Source organism: Betta splendens, chromosome 24 (assembly GCF_900634795.4).
Source record: "Betta splendens chromosome 24, fBetSpl5.4, whole genome shotgun sequence".
NCBI classification, from domain to species: Eukaryota; Metazoa; Chordata; class Actinopteri; order Anabantiformes; family Osphronemidae; genus Betta; species Betta splendens.
The window spans coordinates 7,578,500-7,598,014 of NC_040901.2; the positions used below are offsets into that span (position 1 = coordinate 7,578,500).

Consider the following 19,515-nt stretch of genomic DNA (forward strand, 5'->3'; position numbering starts at 1 on the left):
GAGAAGTTTCGCGAGGAGCATTTCGCTTCTTCATGTGCAAAAAGTGACAAACAACCTGATTTTAAATAAATCATAGGATAATTTCAACAACCATATGCAAAAACACCAGTGGCGGTCTTCTTCTAACTTCCTTGTTCCGTTTCATCTCTTCCCATTTCCCAGAAAGAAATACAAGGAAGAAGCCTCACGAGTAAAAACGCACACCCTCTGTGTTTAGTTTAGTTTTGTGCAAACTACAACGCTTGGTTTACATATTTGATCTACATTTATTATTTATTAAAAGGGCAAACACAAATTATTAGTAGACAGACAGACAGACAGACAGACAGACAGACAGACAGACAGATACTTAGTGAGTCAGATAGACAGACAGACAGACAGACAGACAGACAGACAGACAGGCAGGCAGGCAGGCAGGCAGGCAGGCAGGCAGGCAGACAGACAGACAGATACTTAGTGAGACAGACAGACAGACAGATACTTAGTGAGACAGACAGACAGACAGACAGACAGACAGACAGACAGACAGACAGACAGACAGACAGACAGACAGACAGACAGATACTTAGTGAGACAGACAGATACTTAGTGAGACAGACAGACAGACAGACAGACAGACAGACAGACAGACAGACAGACAGACAGACAGACAGACAGACAGACAGACAGACAGACAGACAAGCTGATAGGTCAGAACTCCAAAGTTAAAGCAACAAAGGTCGGACTCACATCGATGCGTCACAGCAGCCGACGTGGACGTGGACAGAGGAAGCTCCCGTCCAGGACGCCGGGTGATTCCCTGACGGGGACCCGGTGGACAACGGGAGGCAGCAGGAAGCCAGCGCTGTCAGCTGGACGCCTGGGAGAGCGGCGCCGAGGCTTCCTGGGTCACTGGGACGCGTGTGCAAGCGCTGCAGGACCAACGCGCGGTGATGCAAGCGAAGCCGCGATGACACCATCACGGTCGCACATTGTCACACACGTTAGGAGGTGCTTTGTGTCGTTTCACACACTGAGACTGGGCACAGTAGCTGCTTTCAGTGAAGCTGGAGCAGGTGAGTTATCTGTATATAGAGGAAGGTCACGGCAGGTCAGGCCATTAGCTTCTGATGCTGTGCACTGGGAAGTAAAGGTTTTATTGGGAAGAAGTTTGGTCAAAAAGTGGGAACTTGTTAATTGAAGACATAATTACCTCATAAAGAACTTCGCATTAGGGGAAGTTGGACAGAGGAGGAAGAACTGAACCCGAAATCCAGCCATTTCGTGTGTGCGCCGCGTTGGCAGCGAGGCATCTCGCTGCACCCGCGCCGCGGCGCTGCGGCACGAGCACCGGGGAAAAAGAGGAAACTCTCCTTCAATGAGGCGAACATGTTTTCACTACACACTTCCCCTCTGTGTGACAACTTCCCCACTCTTCACTACTTACTACGAGAGGCTGCATGAATGAAAAAAGATGCACACACACACACACGCACGCACGCACGCACGCACGCACGCACGCGCACACACACACACACACACACACACACACACACACACACACACACACACACACACACACAGAGGGAGAGAACAAGAACAGAATTGTTTTGCAACTAGAAAGAGGAAGGTGCATGTGTCACTCGCTCTTTTGTGATGCAACACACACTCGGTGAGCACACACACACTCGGGCCTCCTTATCACCGTATCCCTCCTTATCCAGCCTCGTATGCAAAGTGTTATGTATCGCCTGGGCACTGTTTTATTACCAAAACAAAAAAACCTCTTGTTAGCGCCGCAACAACAACACGGGACACAGGCAAGATGGAGCATGTGAGCAGGGATGTTCTACACACACACACACACACACACACACACACACATGCACTCTCCTGACCTTGCCCACCGGGTGCACCTCGTCCTCCTCCTTCTGCAGCCACTTGGCACATTTGCATATCCATTTGCCAGTCAAATGAGACGCATGGGAAAGCAGGGTGACTTTGGAGAGCGACTGACAGAATTCCCCACATTCGGGACAAGTCCTTCCAAACAAACAACTGATCTGCAGGAATCTCGTGTCCTGTTGTTGTTGTTGTTTTTGTTGTTATATTTGTTGTTATGCAAACATACTGTATTTGTTTACATAAAAGTGACAATCACAGCATTCAAACCATTTCGAGTTTTCCTGCGTTGATTATAATATTTAGGAGAAAAAGCCCTGAATTGATCCTTAAGCACCTCGCCCACATTAGCTCCGGGAAGATCCACCGTCCGCTCACAGTTGTGTTTTTTTGTTTGTCTACACCAGGATAAGAGGCGGAGTAAGCCATGGAGAGTCCACTTCATCCCAGAGTTCATCCAAGGCCATGTTAATGGTTATGAATGGAACCATTAACGTTGCTAATTTACACTTATCTTTGTTAGACATTTACATTTACTCTATCATTTGCGCACTCGTTATTTTATTTCATTTTTCCTTTAATTCATCAACAATATTTACCTAACACTTCATTTATTTACCTCGTAGCCAATTCATCGATTACAGATGTATTTGTTGTAGCTGATTTTTGTTTGTCCGTTACTTGAAAGTAACTCATTTACCACTGACGTGCAGCCAATGCTTGTTGCTCAAAAACCAAGCTTCAACCCCACCTTCAAAGCAAAAACAATGCGGCTGCTTCAAATCTAGACTAAATAAACAACGGCAAGCCCGGATTAATCCCGAACCCAGTGCCATGTTTGCAGCAGCAACAATATTGCTGCACCCATATGGGGCTTTAATAACAATATGATTTGACTAATGATGCAGAGCCAGAGGAACCGGCCAAGCCTGTTGGTCTGTGCTTCCAATAACAAGAGGAGGCACGACTTACAGGAAGCTGGCTGCAGCAGGTGTTCCCTCCGTGGGCCTCAGGTGGAATTACACACAGCGGAGAACCGGCTGGTGAGGAAAGGCCGCAGAACCCGGAGAGACTGCTGCTGCACTAATAACACCCGAATACAACTGTTTACCACCTGGAAAAGCAGACGGGAAACACTTTATTAATAGAGAGAAGTCACTCATTCAAACGGTAGAGTTACACATGAAGCTGTGTTTACTCATCAAAGGGAGTCATTAACATCATCAAACCTTAAACTGCTTTTTATTTTAAACAAACTCAACCTTTTTACGTTTGTGACTAACGAAATCTACTCTTCAGTTGCATAATAGGAAATGTTATAATAACCATTATTGACACTTGACCCACATTACTACACAGAGGAGACTGTGACAGTGGTTGCTCTTTAGTTTCATCTCTTTTGTGGATTTTATGGAAATGTGGTAATAAATGACTAAAGTGCTGCTAACTAACAAAAAACACGCGGGTTCTCACGCATGCAGGGATCGTGTCGTTGCTGCTTTGAGCCCCAAAGGGCACAACCACACATTTGTTCATTGCTACCGTTAAGGTCAAAGGTCAATTAAGGGCCATAAGCTCTGACAAAGCAAACAATAATGAAATAAAGGCAGGAAACCAAACTACCCACCTCTGTGTATATCACAGTGAGAAGCACTTTCACCGTATGTGATAATGAGTTAGTCATTACAGGCAGCAGAGATTGTTGTCACACGGTCAAAAGATATTAAAAAAAATCCCGAAATATATCACGTATGTGGTTCCGTGGCGGTAAAAACTCCTGCATCAGCCCACGCGTGCTTGCAGTATGCAAATGGGCGAAAGCAGCCGACAAAATCTGTGAGAGGACGCCGGCTTACACAGAATCACCATCAAAAAAGCTGTGAACACAGATGAGTGCGATCGGACGGACGGATCACGCACGCACGCACACACACACGCACGCACGCACACACACACACACACACACACACACACACACACACACACACACACAGGTGTGCTCCTGCAGAACCTGTGGGTTGTGTACCGCTGGTTCAGGGTTACAGCAGAACGATGGGGGCTCTGGGTCCTGATAAGAGATGGGGGAGGGGGGGGGGGGGGGGGGGGGGGGGGGGGGGGTTAAGGTCGGGCTCCTGGATATCAGCCGCGCACACGCTCGTTCATAGCGCCGGCGGGGGTGTGCGCGCTGCATGACAAATTAACCCTTTATTTCCCCTAAGCGGCATCCAGTCATTCCACGACGCCGCGAGCGGCCTGGAAACCACCTGATGCTCAGAGACGCACGGCGGCAGGGATGGACTGCGTAAACCAACCAGGACGTAGCGCTTCAGCCAGTTTCAACCTATAGTTGTGCACAGTACATGCGCTCACCCAGAGGCGCCGATGCCATCAAACAAATGTTAAGCGCTGGTGGTGGTGCATGCGAGGCTATAGCATGTAGGTCAAGCGTGAAGGATGAGTGGTTTTAGGCTTCAGTACAGTAGTTACAGAAGATTTAGGTGAGAGATATGCTGTGAGGAGGATGCTTTCACTTTGGAGATGAACATCAAGGGATGCAGTTGGTTCTGCTGATAAAGAAGTGATGATGATGCAGACGGACGGCTCCTCCACGTCATAAATAAAGTTCTGGATGTCTCCTCTGCAGGCAAACGTACAGTACGGTACAGTACTGAGTAACAACAGGAGATTAACCCTTTCGGCGCCGAGCACGACGGCCTGTGAGACGAGAGTTTCGTGTTTCGCTTTCAGAACGCGCAGCCAGAGCGCTGCTCGCCTTACAGTAGTGAGGCAGGAGGTTTCAGACGCCGGGTAGTGCTTTCACCAGTGCAACGGAGAGGCGGCGGCGGGACGCGGCCCGTGACGTCCATCGGCCGCGTGTCGCGACACGGGCCTCGTCCGCGCGGACGTCCGAGGGGCGGGACGGCGGCATTTTTACGAAGGGAGTGTCTGCGCGGCTGTCATTTAATGGGCGAGAGGAGGGGGCTCTGTTTGCAGTGTCAATATTTACAGTGACACACGCGGGATGAATAATGAGCGACTGAGGTGGATCCTGTGTGTGTGTTCACATGAGAGGCGGAATGACAGACTATAAAAGGATGGACGGTGGCTGCGGTGCTGTGATGCTGATGAGGCCCCTCTGTGGTCCAGACGAGCCCGGACCGGCCTGAAAAAGCCCCGCGCGGCTAAAAGGCTGCAGATGTAATGAGATTTAATAGGTGACCAATCACAAGGTGTGTGTCGCAATCAGCGCGCCTCATTTGCAATGCAAATCAGAGATATGCAAATGAAGGATTTTTAGGCCGCGTCTGGGCCCCGGCTCCGTTTACGACACTTTATCTGGCTTTATGTTTCCTATCATGTTCCAAAGAGCAGTCTCACTTTCTAAAAACCCCTTCCCCTTCATCTGACCTTCACTTTATAACGCTGTCTTCCTCTAACTCTGCTTTTAAACTATTTATTTTTTTTTAATAAAGCACCAACAGCCTCCCTGTGTAGTTTCTTGAGTCAACAGTGTGACTCACTCCGCTTCTCGAATTCCCTTGTTTGTCCTGTAAACTACAAGCAAACGCAACTTTACGCTGTTTGATTTCAGCCCGTCTTTGCCTCTGTCTCCGCGGCTCTTTGTTCGCATGGGAGCTCGCGGCCCGCAGCTACGCTGACATCACGCGAGTCATGTCAATTCGCAGGCTGACGGGCAGCTTTATTTACTCTGTAAACAAAGCAGCAGGGAGAGGCGCCCACGGTGCCCCCCTCCCCCACCCCTCACCTCCGGCAGGTTCTCCCTGTACACGGAGCCACTGTAATGATGTTGTTGCCACCTAATGGTCAGTCACGCTAACTGAAAAACATTTACTTTATTGTTCACAGTGCTCAGATGTTGGCTGTCACAACATAGAGAAATATACAGTCAAGATGTCAGATGCCACGTCCAAACACTCAGATACAAAGATTCAGATTCAGCTTCACATTGTTTGGATCACATAATAATGTGCAAACATCTTTATTAACTGATCCACTGCTGCATTACTGTTTGAAAGGTGTAATTAAATCTTGTTATTAATGACTGACAAATACTTTCATTAAACACGAGTCAAACTCAGTCCAACTTTAGGACTAAGGGACAACAGGTAGAAGTCTCTCTGGACTGGATGGTGTGATTTCATAGTAAATAGTGATTTGCCCCCCCCCAAGAAAAAACAAAAGATCTACAGAGAAAGTGAATCAAGAGTTCCCCGTAGACGAGAAGGAGATGAGAAAATGGTCATCAGAGAATCCACCGTGGGAGAGACCATGTGAGCCCAAAGCCCAGAGCCGCTGTTAAACGGATCTTGTCCTATTGTTTTGTCAACAGCACGTTAAGCTCCTCAAATAGCGCATCAATCTCAGTTTGTCAGTTCATTTTCACAGCAGACTGATCACAGTAAAACAAGTACATAGGTTTGACAAACAGTGAAACTGATGTTTCACCTAATGTGGATGGATGGTCCCTTAAGGGATTCAAACACGTCTTTTACCAGCGTCCATTCTTTGTTTCATGATGGAAATGACATTGTTGAACACGATGGGCCTTTGAAGGAATTTCAGTTTCACAAGATTGTGTTGATCTTAATAAACAGTGAATCCCTCCAGCTTAAAAACAGAGGTTTGATTAAACCACTATGGCTCAGAGACCCTGCGATAGAGAGGTATTCAGACACTAAGCATCTCAAGGCCCAATGTCTCATTGGGGGTTTACACTATGGCAGCAACATGGGTAACAGACAGGAAAACACTTACAGTAGTTAGCATCAATTCAACTTTTATAAGGTTTTTAGTTTATAGAGTGTTTGACTGTAACTACTGTGTCAGTTGTGAATGTGATTCATCTGTTGCAAGGCTAGACTCCATAGAGATAACAGGGATGGATCAACCAATCAGAGCAGCGTGTACTATACATAGCGTGAGACGTAATCACGCTACAGCAATGATGTATAAATAATTTAGATACTTATTAACAACCTGTATGTACTATACACGATAACAACACTGGCCTTTTGTTAGAACTTGGCCGGTGGCGTGACTTTATTGCCCTGCAACCTGTAGAAAAGGTTTGTGTGACATAAAGCGGCATAGAAACGTGTCATAAAACGAGGGAAGACGGATCTGGGCCTCTGCTAGCACCACGTGAAGTAACCGGCCTCCACCAGCCAGACCTTTATATATACACCATTAGACATGTTTTACTTGGACCAACCAGTAATTACAACGGGCTCATCTGCCTTAATGTAGTAATGTTGGTATTATTGACATGACTCATGCATGACAATGGACTGGACACACCCTTCAACAACAAACACCTTTATAGTCTTGATCCTGTTGGGTATATTTAATTTGACGTATCTGTAATAATTAATTTAATTGGCCAAAGTCTGGTTATAATATAAAGTGTCCACAAAAAGCTGAAAAAAAACAGGAAAATGAGCAGTGATGAAACAAGGTGCTACACTGGCGTGTGTGTGTGTGTGTGTGTGTGTGTGTGTGTGTGTGTGTGTGTGTGTTTTAATATGCTGGTAAGGCTATAGAAAAACAGGGAAACAATCCAATGGCGTAAAGTAGCTTGTACACAAATAAGAATTGTAAAAGATGACTATGAATGGTGCTGTTAAGGCGTTTTTCCGAGCTGTGATTGTGAAGTGAGGTCATCAAATATATAAATGCACCCAGACAGGTATTACAAAGGAACAATACTTCCCAATATCCATACCCAGTAAAAAGATCAACACGTCGCTGAAGGTTTGGCTTTTGGTGACACGCTGAGGTGCGACATCACAATATGCACAGGCTGAACTGAACACTTATTTTAAATGGCTTTCATGTGAGTTCACTACGTTAAGTCAGAAAAAAAAGAACCTGCAGCCGAGTGTGCGTTGTGTGTGTTAGCAACCCAGTTATGCAGTTTACGCCAAGTGACAGTGTAGAGGAGCTTGAAGTACCAACTTAGTGCCCGAGTGAAAAACGCACTTTAGTGAAAAGTACACAAGTGAGATACTTGTGAGAAAGAGCATTCAACAGAGGTGGAAACTGTACAAAAAGAGTTTAACATCATGTAAAGTTTAAAAAGCTTAATATGGTAATAAGATATTTATATACTCCTTTGTCATTGATATATTTTACTCACAGTCCGGCTGATGCTTATAGAATTCTATATGAATTTAGCTTTTCTTTAATGTTCTAGCAGCATTTTACAAACATTAATATTCACAGGTCCCTCTTCCATCATCAGCCACAACCCTTTAAAAACACTCCTGTGACTCAGTCAAGGGTTGAACATCGAGGCATGGCTTTGTCAAGCTGCTATTTATATACTGAGATTATCCATCTGCTTTGCCGTCAGTCTCTCATTTGGGTGCTGCTACACCCCTGTGCTCCGGCAGAGGGAGCCGTTTCTCAGCAATCTTGGCTGAACTTCTATTCTCTGCAACCACTTTCCCAGCCTGTGGTCAACCAGCAGAGAGAGAAGATGCTGGAGGACAAACAAGAAGGATCAATACTCCCCTTCTTCATTCAGACAAGAAGACAAAACAGCCCAGGAAGCATGAGGCGAAGATTAAGGGATGTCCTCCTCGCCTCCCCCTCCTCCCTCGGGCCCAGGCTTCTCAGCAGGGGGGCGCGTCTGCGTTTCTGACGAGTGCGCGTATCGCAGGAGGCTCCAGCGGGCCTTGTTCTTGTGCAGGTGTCCCATCAAGGTCTGACTGAGCACGCTGGGCTCCGTGAAGCGGAGCCACTCCTTGAACAGAGGCTCCACGATGTAGGAAATAAAACCTGAAACGGAGACATGCTCTTCTTGTTTATAATTGGAGCCTTCCTGTACTGTAGTAGTGTACTGTGACTGTGTGTGTGCTCACCTATCTGGATGGCTGGGACAGAGTCGGCCTGCTGGTTACACAGAGGACTGATCTCCAGATCAAACTTTTTCTCTAGATCACCTGTTTGGTGAAAGTCAAGTCAAAGCTAATTTATTGTTTCCAGGTTTATCTAACACACAACCAAATACTCACCCTGCCTGTAGAACTCCTCACACACCCTCTCACTCCACTGTCTGCTCAGCTCCCAAACCCGACATGGGTTACAGATGTCTGCACACTTCAGAGCGATCTGAAGGAGAAGGAGAACGACACACCGGCTGAGGATGTGCAATAGCAAGTCAATTAGAGAATTTGAATGGTGCTGTAAGCACCTATTGTACCTGCAGCATAAAGTGCCTGTGTGAAGCCAGTTGAAGGTCCAGGTCCTGGTTGTCTAGATGTTCTCTGAAGGTCAACAGAAACTCATTCTGCCTGCTGATGTCTGTAGCCAGGATGAGAGAGCCCAGCTGCTGTTCCATGTCCAACCTGAGATGAGGGGGGCGCCACTGAGTTAAAACAACAAAACCACTAATGCCTAACAGTAAATGTTTCTTCTTCATGTTGAACACCCTTAAAAAGTGAGGGCGGTTTAGACTGTGTGTGCTTACGACATGTCAGGAGGCAGGTGGGACAGCAGCCCCGACTCGCGCAACATTCCTACAGTGGATCTCCAGTGGTGACTCTCCAGCACGGACGTGTTCTGCACAGGAGGAGTGACAGGTTTAGCACCAACGGCACCCTGAAACCCTGACACTGAGCTGCGGTGCTGCTAAGAACCTGGTAGAGGGACGCCAGGTGGTGCCTGGTCTTGATGAGGAAGGGCTGGTTGACCCCAGGGTGGTCCACGTCGTGCGCGGCTGCTGCCATCAGACCCAGGAACACGTCTGGAGGACTCAGCTGCTCCGCCAGCTACCACACAGACACAATCACTTCAATGTTTAGGGACAGCTGCATGTAGGGAATTTACTGTTTAGCCTGACACGAGTCCAGAAACCCATTATTTTGTCAGTGTTGCTTTAAGACCCAAAGGGAGTATGAACCTAGTGATGTTTTCCATGTTGTCTACTAAATAAAACACACTGGCCACTGCGCTCTATTAGTTCTCAAGTCCTTTAGGTATTTAGCGGTTTTAATAAAACATGACATAGTGTAAAAGCAACTACAGTGAAGGGAAAGATGTACAGACACTTCAGGGACTTCTTCAGGCGGAGGACTGATGTGGTGCTGACTCTAAGTGAGTGAGATTATCCCCCAGGGAGACATGCTAATAGAATATGTCAAGGAGAAGTTCAGGCCACGTGACCACTGTAGAGTGTGTGTGAGATGAGATGTGAGAAACAGAACGGGCCTGTGAATATAGGGCTGTTCTGTACCTTGGGCTCCTTTAAGTAGCAGTACATGGCTTGAGTGACATCTGCGGCGTGCACAGCATTGTGGTAGGGATTCTGGGAGTGGTAGTCTTCTTGCACCATGCCTGACAAGACAGGGGACCGAGGCAATTGTTTTAAATAAATTATATTTATTCATTTTACAATGAGTGGAAATCACTGCTACTTTAAAGGAGCTTACCCAGAAACCTGTGCAGTTTGACCATGTCCAGCTGGAAATGATGAATGAGACCATAGACATTGAAAAGGTGGCACATCAGAGTCACCAGGCTGTTACCTGAAGTATTCACACAAAATCATAGACAATAAATTGTGTATTTAAAACAGATGACACGCAATGGCACACACACAAAAACAAGGTGGAACACAAATAAAGAGCTGTACCATTTGTAAGACGATCAAAGAGAAATATGTCAAAGTTCCATGTGCCTACTTTTGACAACATATGCTGCAAAAGACAAAAAAAGCTGTTGTCAGAGCTGAATGGGTTTCACACATGATGTATGTGCTTGCTGCGCCGTGTGCACTCACTGCAGCCTGTCCCAGGTAGTCGTCGTCCAGCAGGTGCAGTGAGCCGGGTGTGTGGGGGACCAAGCCCCTCAGCAGCCTGGAGTTGTGACAGTATCTCTGGAAGCTCAGGAGACGCTTGACTTTCCTTTTGGTGCCAGACTCTACCTCCCCCTGCTGGGCGCTGGCTGAAGAGACAAAACACTGAAACTAGTCTCCCAAAAGTCTTATTCACCTCCTTAAGATTGTAAAATTGAAAAACACATGAAGCAGCTGGATGTCTTTTTTGTTAATATTTCATAAAAATAAAAAAGAAACGATGAAAGGTTTTATTCGAATCACTGAGGACTCTTACTTTTCAGGATGTGCAGGTCAATCAGCGGGAATGAGCCTCGTCTCTCAGCCAGCAACACACCAGCATGACCAGTGCTCAGTCTACCATCAGCTACAGAGGCAAAAAAGAAAAGGCATGTGGGACGGCAGTAAAGCAAGCAGGAGGCAGACTGATGAAGAGGTACCAGCCTACAGTGTTTCCTGTGCAGTGAATGCAGCAGCGTCGTCAAAGCACACAGAGATAAACTACAGGCTTCATCAGGTGATCACATCAAGTCAGACACTTCATCCTAAACAAACACTAAGCGTTTCTGCCTACTGCACAGACTCTTTCCACAGGAAATGACTGCACAAACGTCCCACACTTCGCTAGCACTCATCGCAAAAGAGGACGGCACAGTGCCTCCTTAAAAACCAACCGGTGCCTCCGTTTGAAAAGCACAAGGACCGGGTCCCAACACACAAAATTCACACTCGCGTGAACAAAAAACGATGGGAATACTGAATAATTCACACAACACGTGTGAGGAACTGGAGCGTGTTATGTCCCGGAGGTTGCAATCTCCCCATCACCTCTGAGTCCGTCCTACAAGAGCAGCATCTACCTGTTAATGGGGCGGGAGCCACTGTGGCAACAGCCATAAGACTATGGACACAGACTATACAGTGGCTTCATGTTAAACCAGCAAAGGGGCTCAGTGTGTTGAAGGGGCCGCTGGCCTAGTTTGAGCATGAAAAAAAAGGGGGGAAGCCTCTTTGCTGCTGCATCCTGCGTTCTGGCAGGAGAGGCTTCAATCATCTGAAAAAGCATCACAGTGAGACACAGACCACACACAGTCACACGCCTCTCCTGCTTTACTCTGGTGCCCCTTAAACCTTCCCATCATCCCGCTTTCCTCAGCTGAACCATCCCTCGGACTCCCCCGCCGCCGCTCTCCCCGCTCCCCGTCTCTTCCTTTAACTCTCTGTGCGGTAAATAGGTCATTGTCTCCGCGCCGAGCAGAACTGGGTCATTCAGGATGAAAACGTGAATCAGTTGGAGAGCGCGGTTGAAGACGCGGCGGCGTCACGCTGCCGCCGCAGACCGGCGAATGAGGTTAAATCCCGGATTCCAAATGTGAAAACAAGATCGCGCACTTGGCACATCATCATCATCATCACCACCACCACCATCCACGCACAGACACAGAGAGCAATATGTTCACTGAGTCAGTGGGTGTTTACGGCACAGATTGTGCTTTGGGGCATTTTTCTTCCTTCTCAGAAAGACACGCTGGTGCCAAACACAGAGCTGACGCTTGAATACCAACAGCGGCAGAAGATGTTCCCTGCTTCACGGCTACAAAGTGGGACTTGCACTGTGGATGCAGTGTATCCAGCTGTGTCGGCACATCAAGGACAGTTTTCCCCCACAACCATAAGCTATGATTTCATCAATCGCTACATAAATTGTCAGACAAATCAAAATGTTCCCCCCCTCTGACATGATAGTTTTAAATACCAAAATTACTATTTTTAAAAGGGGAATTTACAGATGTTTTGATGCCTGCTATGCTAAATGACACATTATCACCAAGACGAGACATCTCGTGTTGTCTTATATGAAATACTGTGCAGACAGGTTTTTAGTCTCAAATGAATAAACCCGTAAACTGTTAAATGGAAAGTCACAGCGTGCATCTGTCCACTTTTCACCTAATGAGTCAGAATTCACGCAAACGGGCATTTCCCCGCATGATGAATCACCATTATTTTTAAATCAACTTCTATTTAGTTAATGCAAGTCATTTCAGATCTTTGCAGTCAGTCAGGTTTTTAGTCTTAGTATTCATTAATGCTGTCTTTGAGTTAAGTATTGACAAAACCAGTGGGAGCTGGAAATTCAAGTTTTTTTTTTTTTAAAGCAGAAGGCGTAAGACCAGAACAAACACCCTCCCAGCAAACGGAATCAGCATTAAATAAGATCATCATTATAAGAACACGGTTTAAATGTGCCATTAACTTTATTTTAAGTCTGACAATCCATCCCTAAAGTATAAATTAGCACAATATCAACAATGTGTCTGACAAACGGTGACACTCAAGAAGGACAGACTCAATAGATGCCGTCAAATCAGTGTCACACGTCCAGCTGCAGCTCAGCAGATGGTTTCACAGCTTCATTTAATAGACACTGGCTTTAAAGCCCAAATCCCCCCGTCTCCGTCCACCCTGTCCGGCTGCCTGGACTAAACCCTCAACCCACGTCACTTAGAGAACCCACCAACATTAGCATATGGCCAGAGGCAATCTGACACACACACACACACACACACACACACACACACACACACACACACACACACACACACACACACACACACACACACACACACACACACACACACACACACAGTGTGCCAGAGTCAAATTAGAAACAACCCCAAACAACAATTATGTACAAAACCTCAGAAGACAAATGAATCACAATTCATTATAATGTGAAGGAATGTGACCCTGTTGTTGTGATTAACTTTCCTCTATTAAGAAACGTACATCACATGACAGACATTTATCAAAAATATGACCCGTATAAGCCTTTTATTACTCGTAACGCATGTTACGAGCATGTCACCTTCAAGATGTGTGCATCTGTCCTCTAAGTCCCGTTTCAACTCCTTCTTCTCTGTGTCCACCCAAGTGTGTGCCTGATTGCCTTCAGGTCCCTGAGGGCCTCCCCTGGGCGCCCTCCAGGCCGCCCTGAGCTGCCTTATGAGAGCTGGAAGTTCCAGGGCCAGCGACAAGCCCCCGCAGGTGACCGGAGGAGTCCTGAGTGGACCCCACACCGGCGAGCAGGGAGACTCCACACCAAGACCAGAGTCCCGCATCCTGACATCTGGGCCCCAGAGACCCTCCAACACAGGCATGGCCACAGGTGACGGACACGTGTGAGAGAAGACAGATGATGGAGGAACGATGAAGAATTAAAAAAAAAAAGCTGGAGGAGCTGATGCTCACTGTCAAGTACCCATGAGGGAAAAAAAAAGAGGACAGATTAAGACTGTAGCAAGTCCGGATGTAGGACAGCAGAACAAAGACCGCAGAGAAACAGACAGCAGGAATGACAGACGGACAGAAAGATTGACAACAAAGGATGGAACCGTAAGAAAGAAAAGAGAGCGAAAAAATGTACAGCTGGGGATAAAAAACAAGAAAAGAGCCAAGAATCTGTCCGTATCCCGTTTTCCCAGAGTCGGTCAGCCTGCTCCCTCCTTCTGCCGCATTCTCTCTCCTCTCCGGTTCTCCCGCGCCGGCGTTGTTGTGGAGTCTGAAAGCCCCTCCTCCCCCCCACTGAGCCGCTTCACACACTCCCTTACTCTGACTAGACAGAACGCTGCTCCTCCCGCTGCTGTAGCCCAAGCAAACCGGCCAAGTCCTCAGAACAGACGCAAGCTTAGAACGGAGACGCAACCAACTAATAATACACATAATTAGCAAATCAGCGGCCATGTTTGGTTGCACATTTCCACTCATTCCCAATAAACTGAGTTCACATGCTCATTCTCAGAAAATAATAATAATCTGCTTGACAGCATGAGCCGACACACACACACACATTTGTTATGAAATCCACTGTACAGGCAGTAGGATGATTCAATTTACTAACATCCACCAGCGTAAGGACAACTGCACCCAGAACTCGTCATCAGTTCAAGTCTTTATAATGGCTTCTGACAACCTAAACTCAGTGTCACATCTGTATTTTACATAACGGCATGTTTGTAACCCTGGAAACATAAAATCAGTTTGAATCAAGTCAAAGTGATCTGTTCTGGTCTTTATCCAATAGCTTTGAAATCAGTAAAATATTGATTGTTGCAGCTTTAACATCTTCAGATCTTTAGAACAGCACCTATGTGCTGCTATACTATAGCTACTACTATAGCCCCAACTGACTGTGTGGAAACTATCTCCAGGGGAAAAAAAATCCCCTCGAGAAACGGTGACGATCAGCAAAAATTTGTGACAGGCCGAGACAAACGCACAGCCTTGAACATGTCAAAGTCAGCTGCCGGCAGCCAGGAGACTATAGGAGACGATAAAAGATACAGGCTGTGTCGCATTGTGTGAAGATGCATCGTAGAAGGAGAGGTGGAGCCTTTAGCTACCAAGCTCCTCTCCTGTCGAACCAGCTTTGAACCTTCAAATATCTTGATTAATAAACAGTTTGTTATTATTTATTATACACATTCAAATTACAATTTATTGAATAGCTATAAATAAAAGCGTCCTTTATGATTGTTAGGTCTTAGTTGTGTAAGGTAAACACTGTGAAGTGCCTTAAGACGACTTGCCGCTATATAAATAAACTGGAATTGAATTTGTGTGAATAGCATTCAGTTGTAGTGGTGATCAGCAGCTGAGTTTAGTGTGTGTAAATAGGTTTAGTGATTCCACGAAAGTCTTAGCTACAAACAACAGCAGGAACATTTGATTAAACATGTGAGCAGAAACAGTTTGACCATTTCCTGCTTTTAGGCTCCAAACAAACTTCAAGCTTACGGAGAAGCGTTACACAATTTTTTTAAGTAGTAACAACATAGGCGTCCATCAAAAGCTTGTTATATAACCATACAATAAAAATGTCTACACGTAATGCTCGATGTAAAGTCGGTACAGCTTGAGGTGAGTAAACTGTAAAAATGATACTTGTACAATATTTGTAATCAAGCCTATGCTTGTGATTGTATAACTGCCATTACGAATCAGTGTGATAATGGCGTTGGTGAAGCCAAGAATAAAAAAAAAAGTAATAATAAAAGCCCTGGAACTAATTGAACGCATTTTCAGACGTGTGAAAAGAAGTTTTGTGTCTTACTGTGTGTCAAACAAAGATACCGTGTAACTGTGATTGTGGAGCAGAACGAGACACACAGAGATATCAGAGAGTGGACGAGATTGGTAGGAGTCTTGATGATAAACTTGGGAGGCTGCCAGTAGACATCTGACTCCAAATGATTCCTCTCTCCCTTTAAGGTCCAGTCAACATCTCACACACACACACACACACACACACACACACACACACACACACACACACACACACACACACACACACACACACACACACACACACACACACACACACACACACACACACACACACACACACACACACACACACACACACAGCAGTTAATGATGCCATTGGTTACGTTGTGTGGCATCCCGCTGTGCAGACGTGGGTCAGGCAGCAAATGAAACGGTTCGTTTGTGCTGCATCTACATTTCCACTCGCATCGCTCGTACCCTGTATGTGAACATATCTGCCTTGCGGAGGTTCTGTGCGAGCTTCCTTCTTACCTTCTTTAGTCATAAGCTTGAGGTCGCCTCTCGCTTACTCCCCATTAAGAAAGAGCTCTTACACAAGTTTGACATTTGTATGGAAAAAAAACAGCTTTGGCTACGTTTCAAGGTTTGAATCATCAAGGTCTGAAGCAATGATAAACAGCTAGATTTCAATGTCTCCAGTCTAGACACAACTTCAAAAAAAGCCACTGAGGTAAAACTTAACATTTAAACTAGAACGCAGACATGAAAGCTTATTGCAGTGATGAAACCTGCTGTACTGAGCGGCACAAAACACTATTTAAGTGTGAGGTCACACCAGGCCGACGGAAGCAGGGCTACCAAATATCGACGCTGGCTGCATACAGTTTATTATCAGGAATCTGCATTGAGGTATTGGGGTCAGTCGGGGTTCTTACCCAGCATGCGAACCTGTAGGGCATCCTGCTCCAACCTTTTACATGCGACAGCTCCACAAGTCTGTGGCAGAGACAAAGACAGAAGAACAGATTGATGTTACAAGACCACAAGAAACACCCTGCAATAAAACATCAATAATAAACAGGACTTCAGCCTCTTTCTGGCATTGAACCCCCCTTTTCCCCACAAGGCCTCCCAGTCTACCCACTTTAAGCTGTCTGTTATGTTACCAGAAAAAAAAAGGTTACTCATAGTGAGCATCCACTCAGCTGTTACTATGGTGATGTTTAACAATTTATGTTAAGGCATCTCTCTTTGATGTTGTTGGTGCTGTATCCCTAACGGAATCCCACTCTTGGAGCTGGATGAAAAGCAGCAGACGGTTCGTCGGCCTAGCGCGCGAGAGGGAGTAGGTGCATTTAGTGACAGTGACATCTGCTGTTACGCTGGCGACATGTCTCTCCCGGCTGTGAAAAGTGGGTCAGGCAACGAAGTGGCATCAACAATTTGCACATTAATCACACGCCTCCACAAGATCCTGCTCATGGTCAGGGGCGCATCACAGCACAACTCGCTATTGATTCCTGTCATTTTATTGAATGTCCTGTTAAAAAGGATCTCAACAGCCATTATTAAAATTATAAGCTCAGAACTTTATACAGCTTCAGGCGTCAAATTTCCCAAATGGTAAAGTCTAAATAACAAAAGCAAACTACATTTGAGAAAGATGCTTGGACACTTAAAGACTGTTAAATAAACCAATCATTTCACATCACATCACGCATTATTCTTAAGCCACTAATATTTGTAACTTGACTTTCTCATCTCATTCCCATCTGATAATACAATACCTTGGCCATCTTTGGGCAAAACTGATAAATGGCTCTGTTGTAATCTGATCAGAGATGGAATCTTGTGTGAAACTAGCACCCATATTCCTGTACAGTACTGGGGTTGAGGCAGGGCCGGCCTGGTACAGTTCCCATTAGAGGTCATCTATTTATAATAGCTAGTAATGGCTATAATCGTTAGAATGGCTTGACATCTGTGTACAAAGAGGACAAGAGTGAAGGTGCACAGAGTTCACAGTGGTGTTGGTCAATAGAAACATGAAGACACATTAACGCCCCCCCCCAGGGGACGAGTCCCCTGCTCTCACACAGTGTTCGGCGTTACCTCTCTGGAGGAAGACGCTCATAAATGCGTGCGCTCTCCGAGTGGGAGGGTTTACAATTAGCCCGCTGTTGTTTACTGGAGGGCAGGAAATAGGTGGACGGGGACACGCCGGAGGCAACGGCTGCGCACTCATCCAGCCCACGTGGCTGGCGCATACTCTCAGCACAGGACGCCCTCCTGACAGCTTTTTTCCATGATCACGTAGACTCAAAGTTTTCCCATCGTTCGCTCTTGGCCACGACAGTAACTCAACCGAACCACAACAGCTGAAGACACATTGTGTATATGATGGAGGATCAATACGCCTGAGACACTATCACTACACAAGTGTCATCTTCGTGACAACCCAGCAATTTTAAATGAGTTGCCTTAAAAAAAAGCTCCATGGACACAGTTTTAGTTTTCTACATTCAGTTACCAACTGACAAAGACATTTAAGACAACAGGCCCGACTGTTGTCAACGCTGCAGCTTATAGACTACACCTGAAGAAGCCTGCACCAAAACATGACCACTAAACCCCAAGGTCACCAAAAACTCACTAAGTACATTCAAACCACGTCATCTCCAGGACAATAACAACATCCGTTCCTGCATATGTGGATATTTACATGCTTTTATACTAAATATAGGTTATAAATATGTAACTCAGGCCTCATTCACAGGCTACATACCTCGACCGTTAAACAGGACATTTAACCATCGTGGCCGCTCGTGGACGGCGAGTGAACGCGACGGTATCACGCGCGCGCGGAGTGTTTTCATGTCACGGAGGGGAGGCGCAGCGCCGAGCCGCGCGCGGCGGGACGAAGAGGTGACTCCGGCCGGGCCGACACGTCTTCAAACGCCCCAACAGCTCATCCAGCTCCCGCGGCGGGAGTCTGACCTCCCTCGTCCTTTGGGAGTAGTTTGAAGGGGCTTGAGTTTTCGCTCCCCCGCCGCCGCCGCGTGCAGTGTGTTTGACTTGGTTGTGAGCCGCAGAGAGGGGAGAGGGGAGGGGCTGGTTGTAGCATCCAAGGGGCGGGACATGTGGGGAGTGGACCAATCAGCGCCGGCGACTCATACTGACTGAAGTACAATTGGTGGTCCTCAATTAAGTAGTGTTTTAATTCGTAATATTTTACTACAGGGCTGTGTGTGATTTTCTACTGTGGCCCTTAGAGCTCATACAAAAAAAATATACATTTAGGCAGAAAATACACTAAACACAACTAATTACCTGGAACAGGATATTAACGTTCTAAACTTACATTGACTTAATTTCAGGGCACTAATGAGTCACCAACATAACAAGAAGCATCCACTTCATCACTTCAGGTCCCTGGAAACAGTTATGCCACCGTCAGCACTATTTGCAGTCTTTCTGTATTTGTTGTCTGCTTCTCTCTTTCCTCTATTTCAGTTTCTGTCTGCAGTGCCAGTTCAACCCCTACTTAAACAATCTCAGTTGGTTTAAGACCAGGTGATGTTCGAAGCCATGTCACCTGACCTTCTTGGACAAATAGCTTTTCCAACATCTGGAGGTGTGTGTGCCTGGGGGTCTTTGAATCGTTGGAAAACACATGACAATCCCACTAAGTGTAAACCATGAGGAAAATC

At 46.2% G+C, this 19,515-nt stretch overlaps 1 protein-coding gene across 2 annotated transcripts; it reads right to left on the reverse strand.

The window, feature by feature from the left end:
• Window positions 1-5,720: 5,720 nt before the first annotated feature.
• LOC114849784 (cAMP-specific 3',5'-cyclic phosphodiesterase 7B-like) lies at window positions 5,721-18,889 on the reverse strand. 2 transcript variants are annotated; one of them, XM_029141508.2, is made up of 13 exons: window positions 18,591-18,889; window positions 16,741-16,801; window positions 11,016-11,105; window positions 10,685-10,848; window positions 10,538-10,601; window positions 10,335-10,430; window positions 10,139-10,239; window positions 9,543-9,674; window positions 9,374-9,465; window positions 9,107-9,251; window positions 8,919-9,015; window positions 8,766-8,846; window positions 5,721-8,682 (listed from the first exon to the last, which is right to left on the reverse strand). In XM_029141508.2, exons 1-13 carry the CDS (start codon window positions 18,609-18,611, stop codon window positions 8,468-8,470), a joined length of 1,359 nt encoding a protein of 452 aa, XP_028997341.1. In that variant the 5' UTR covers window positions 18,612-18,889; the 3' UTR covers window positions 5,721-8,467. The 2 variants fall into 2 exon arrangements, with proteins under 2 accessions (XP_028997341.1, XP_028997340.1); XM_029141507.3 differs by lacking the exons at window positions 16,741-16,801; window positions 18,591-18,889 and adding an exon at window positions 13,608-14,892.
• Between the last annotated feature and the right edge of the window lie 626 nt (window positions 18,890-19,515).

Excerpts from the sequence above, each read along its gene's own strand:
- LOC114849784 (XM_029141507.3), bottom strand. The coding sequence starts at position 13,899 with ATGCCTGTGTTGGAGGGTCTCTGGGGCCCAGATGTCAGGATGCGGGAC. Across the intron at positions 10,602-10,684 it reads ACTACCTGGGACAGGCTGCA|CATATGTTGTCAAAAGTAGG; the intron begins GTGAGTGCACAC and ends TGTCTTTTGCAG. Across the intron at positions 9,252-9,373 it reads CACCTGCCTCCTGACATGTC|GTTGGACATGGAACAGCAGC; the intron begins GTAAGCACACAC and ends CCCTCATCTCAG.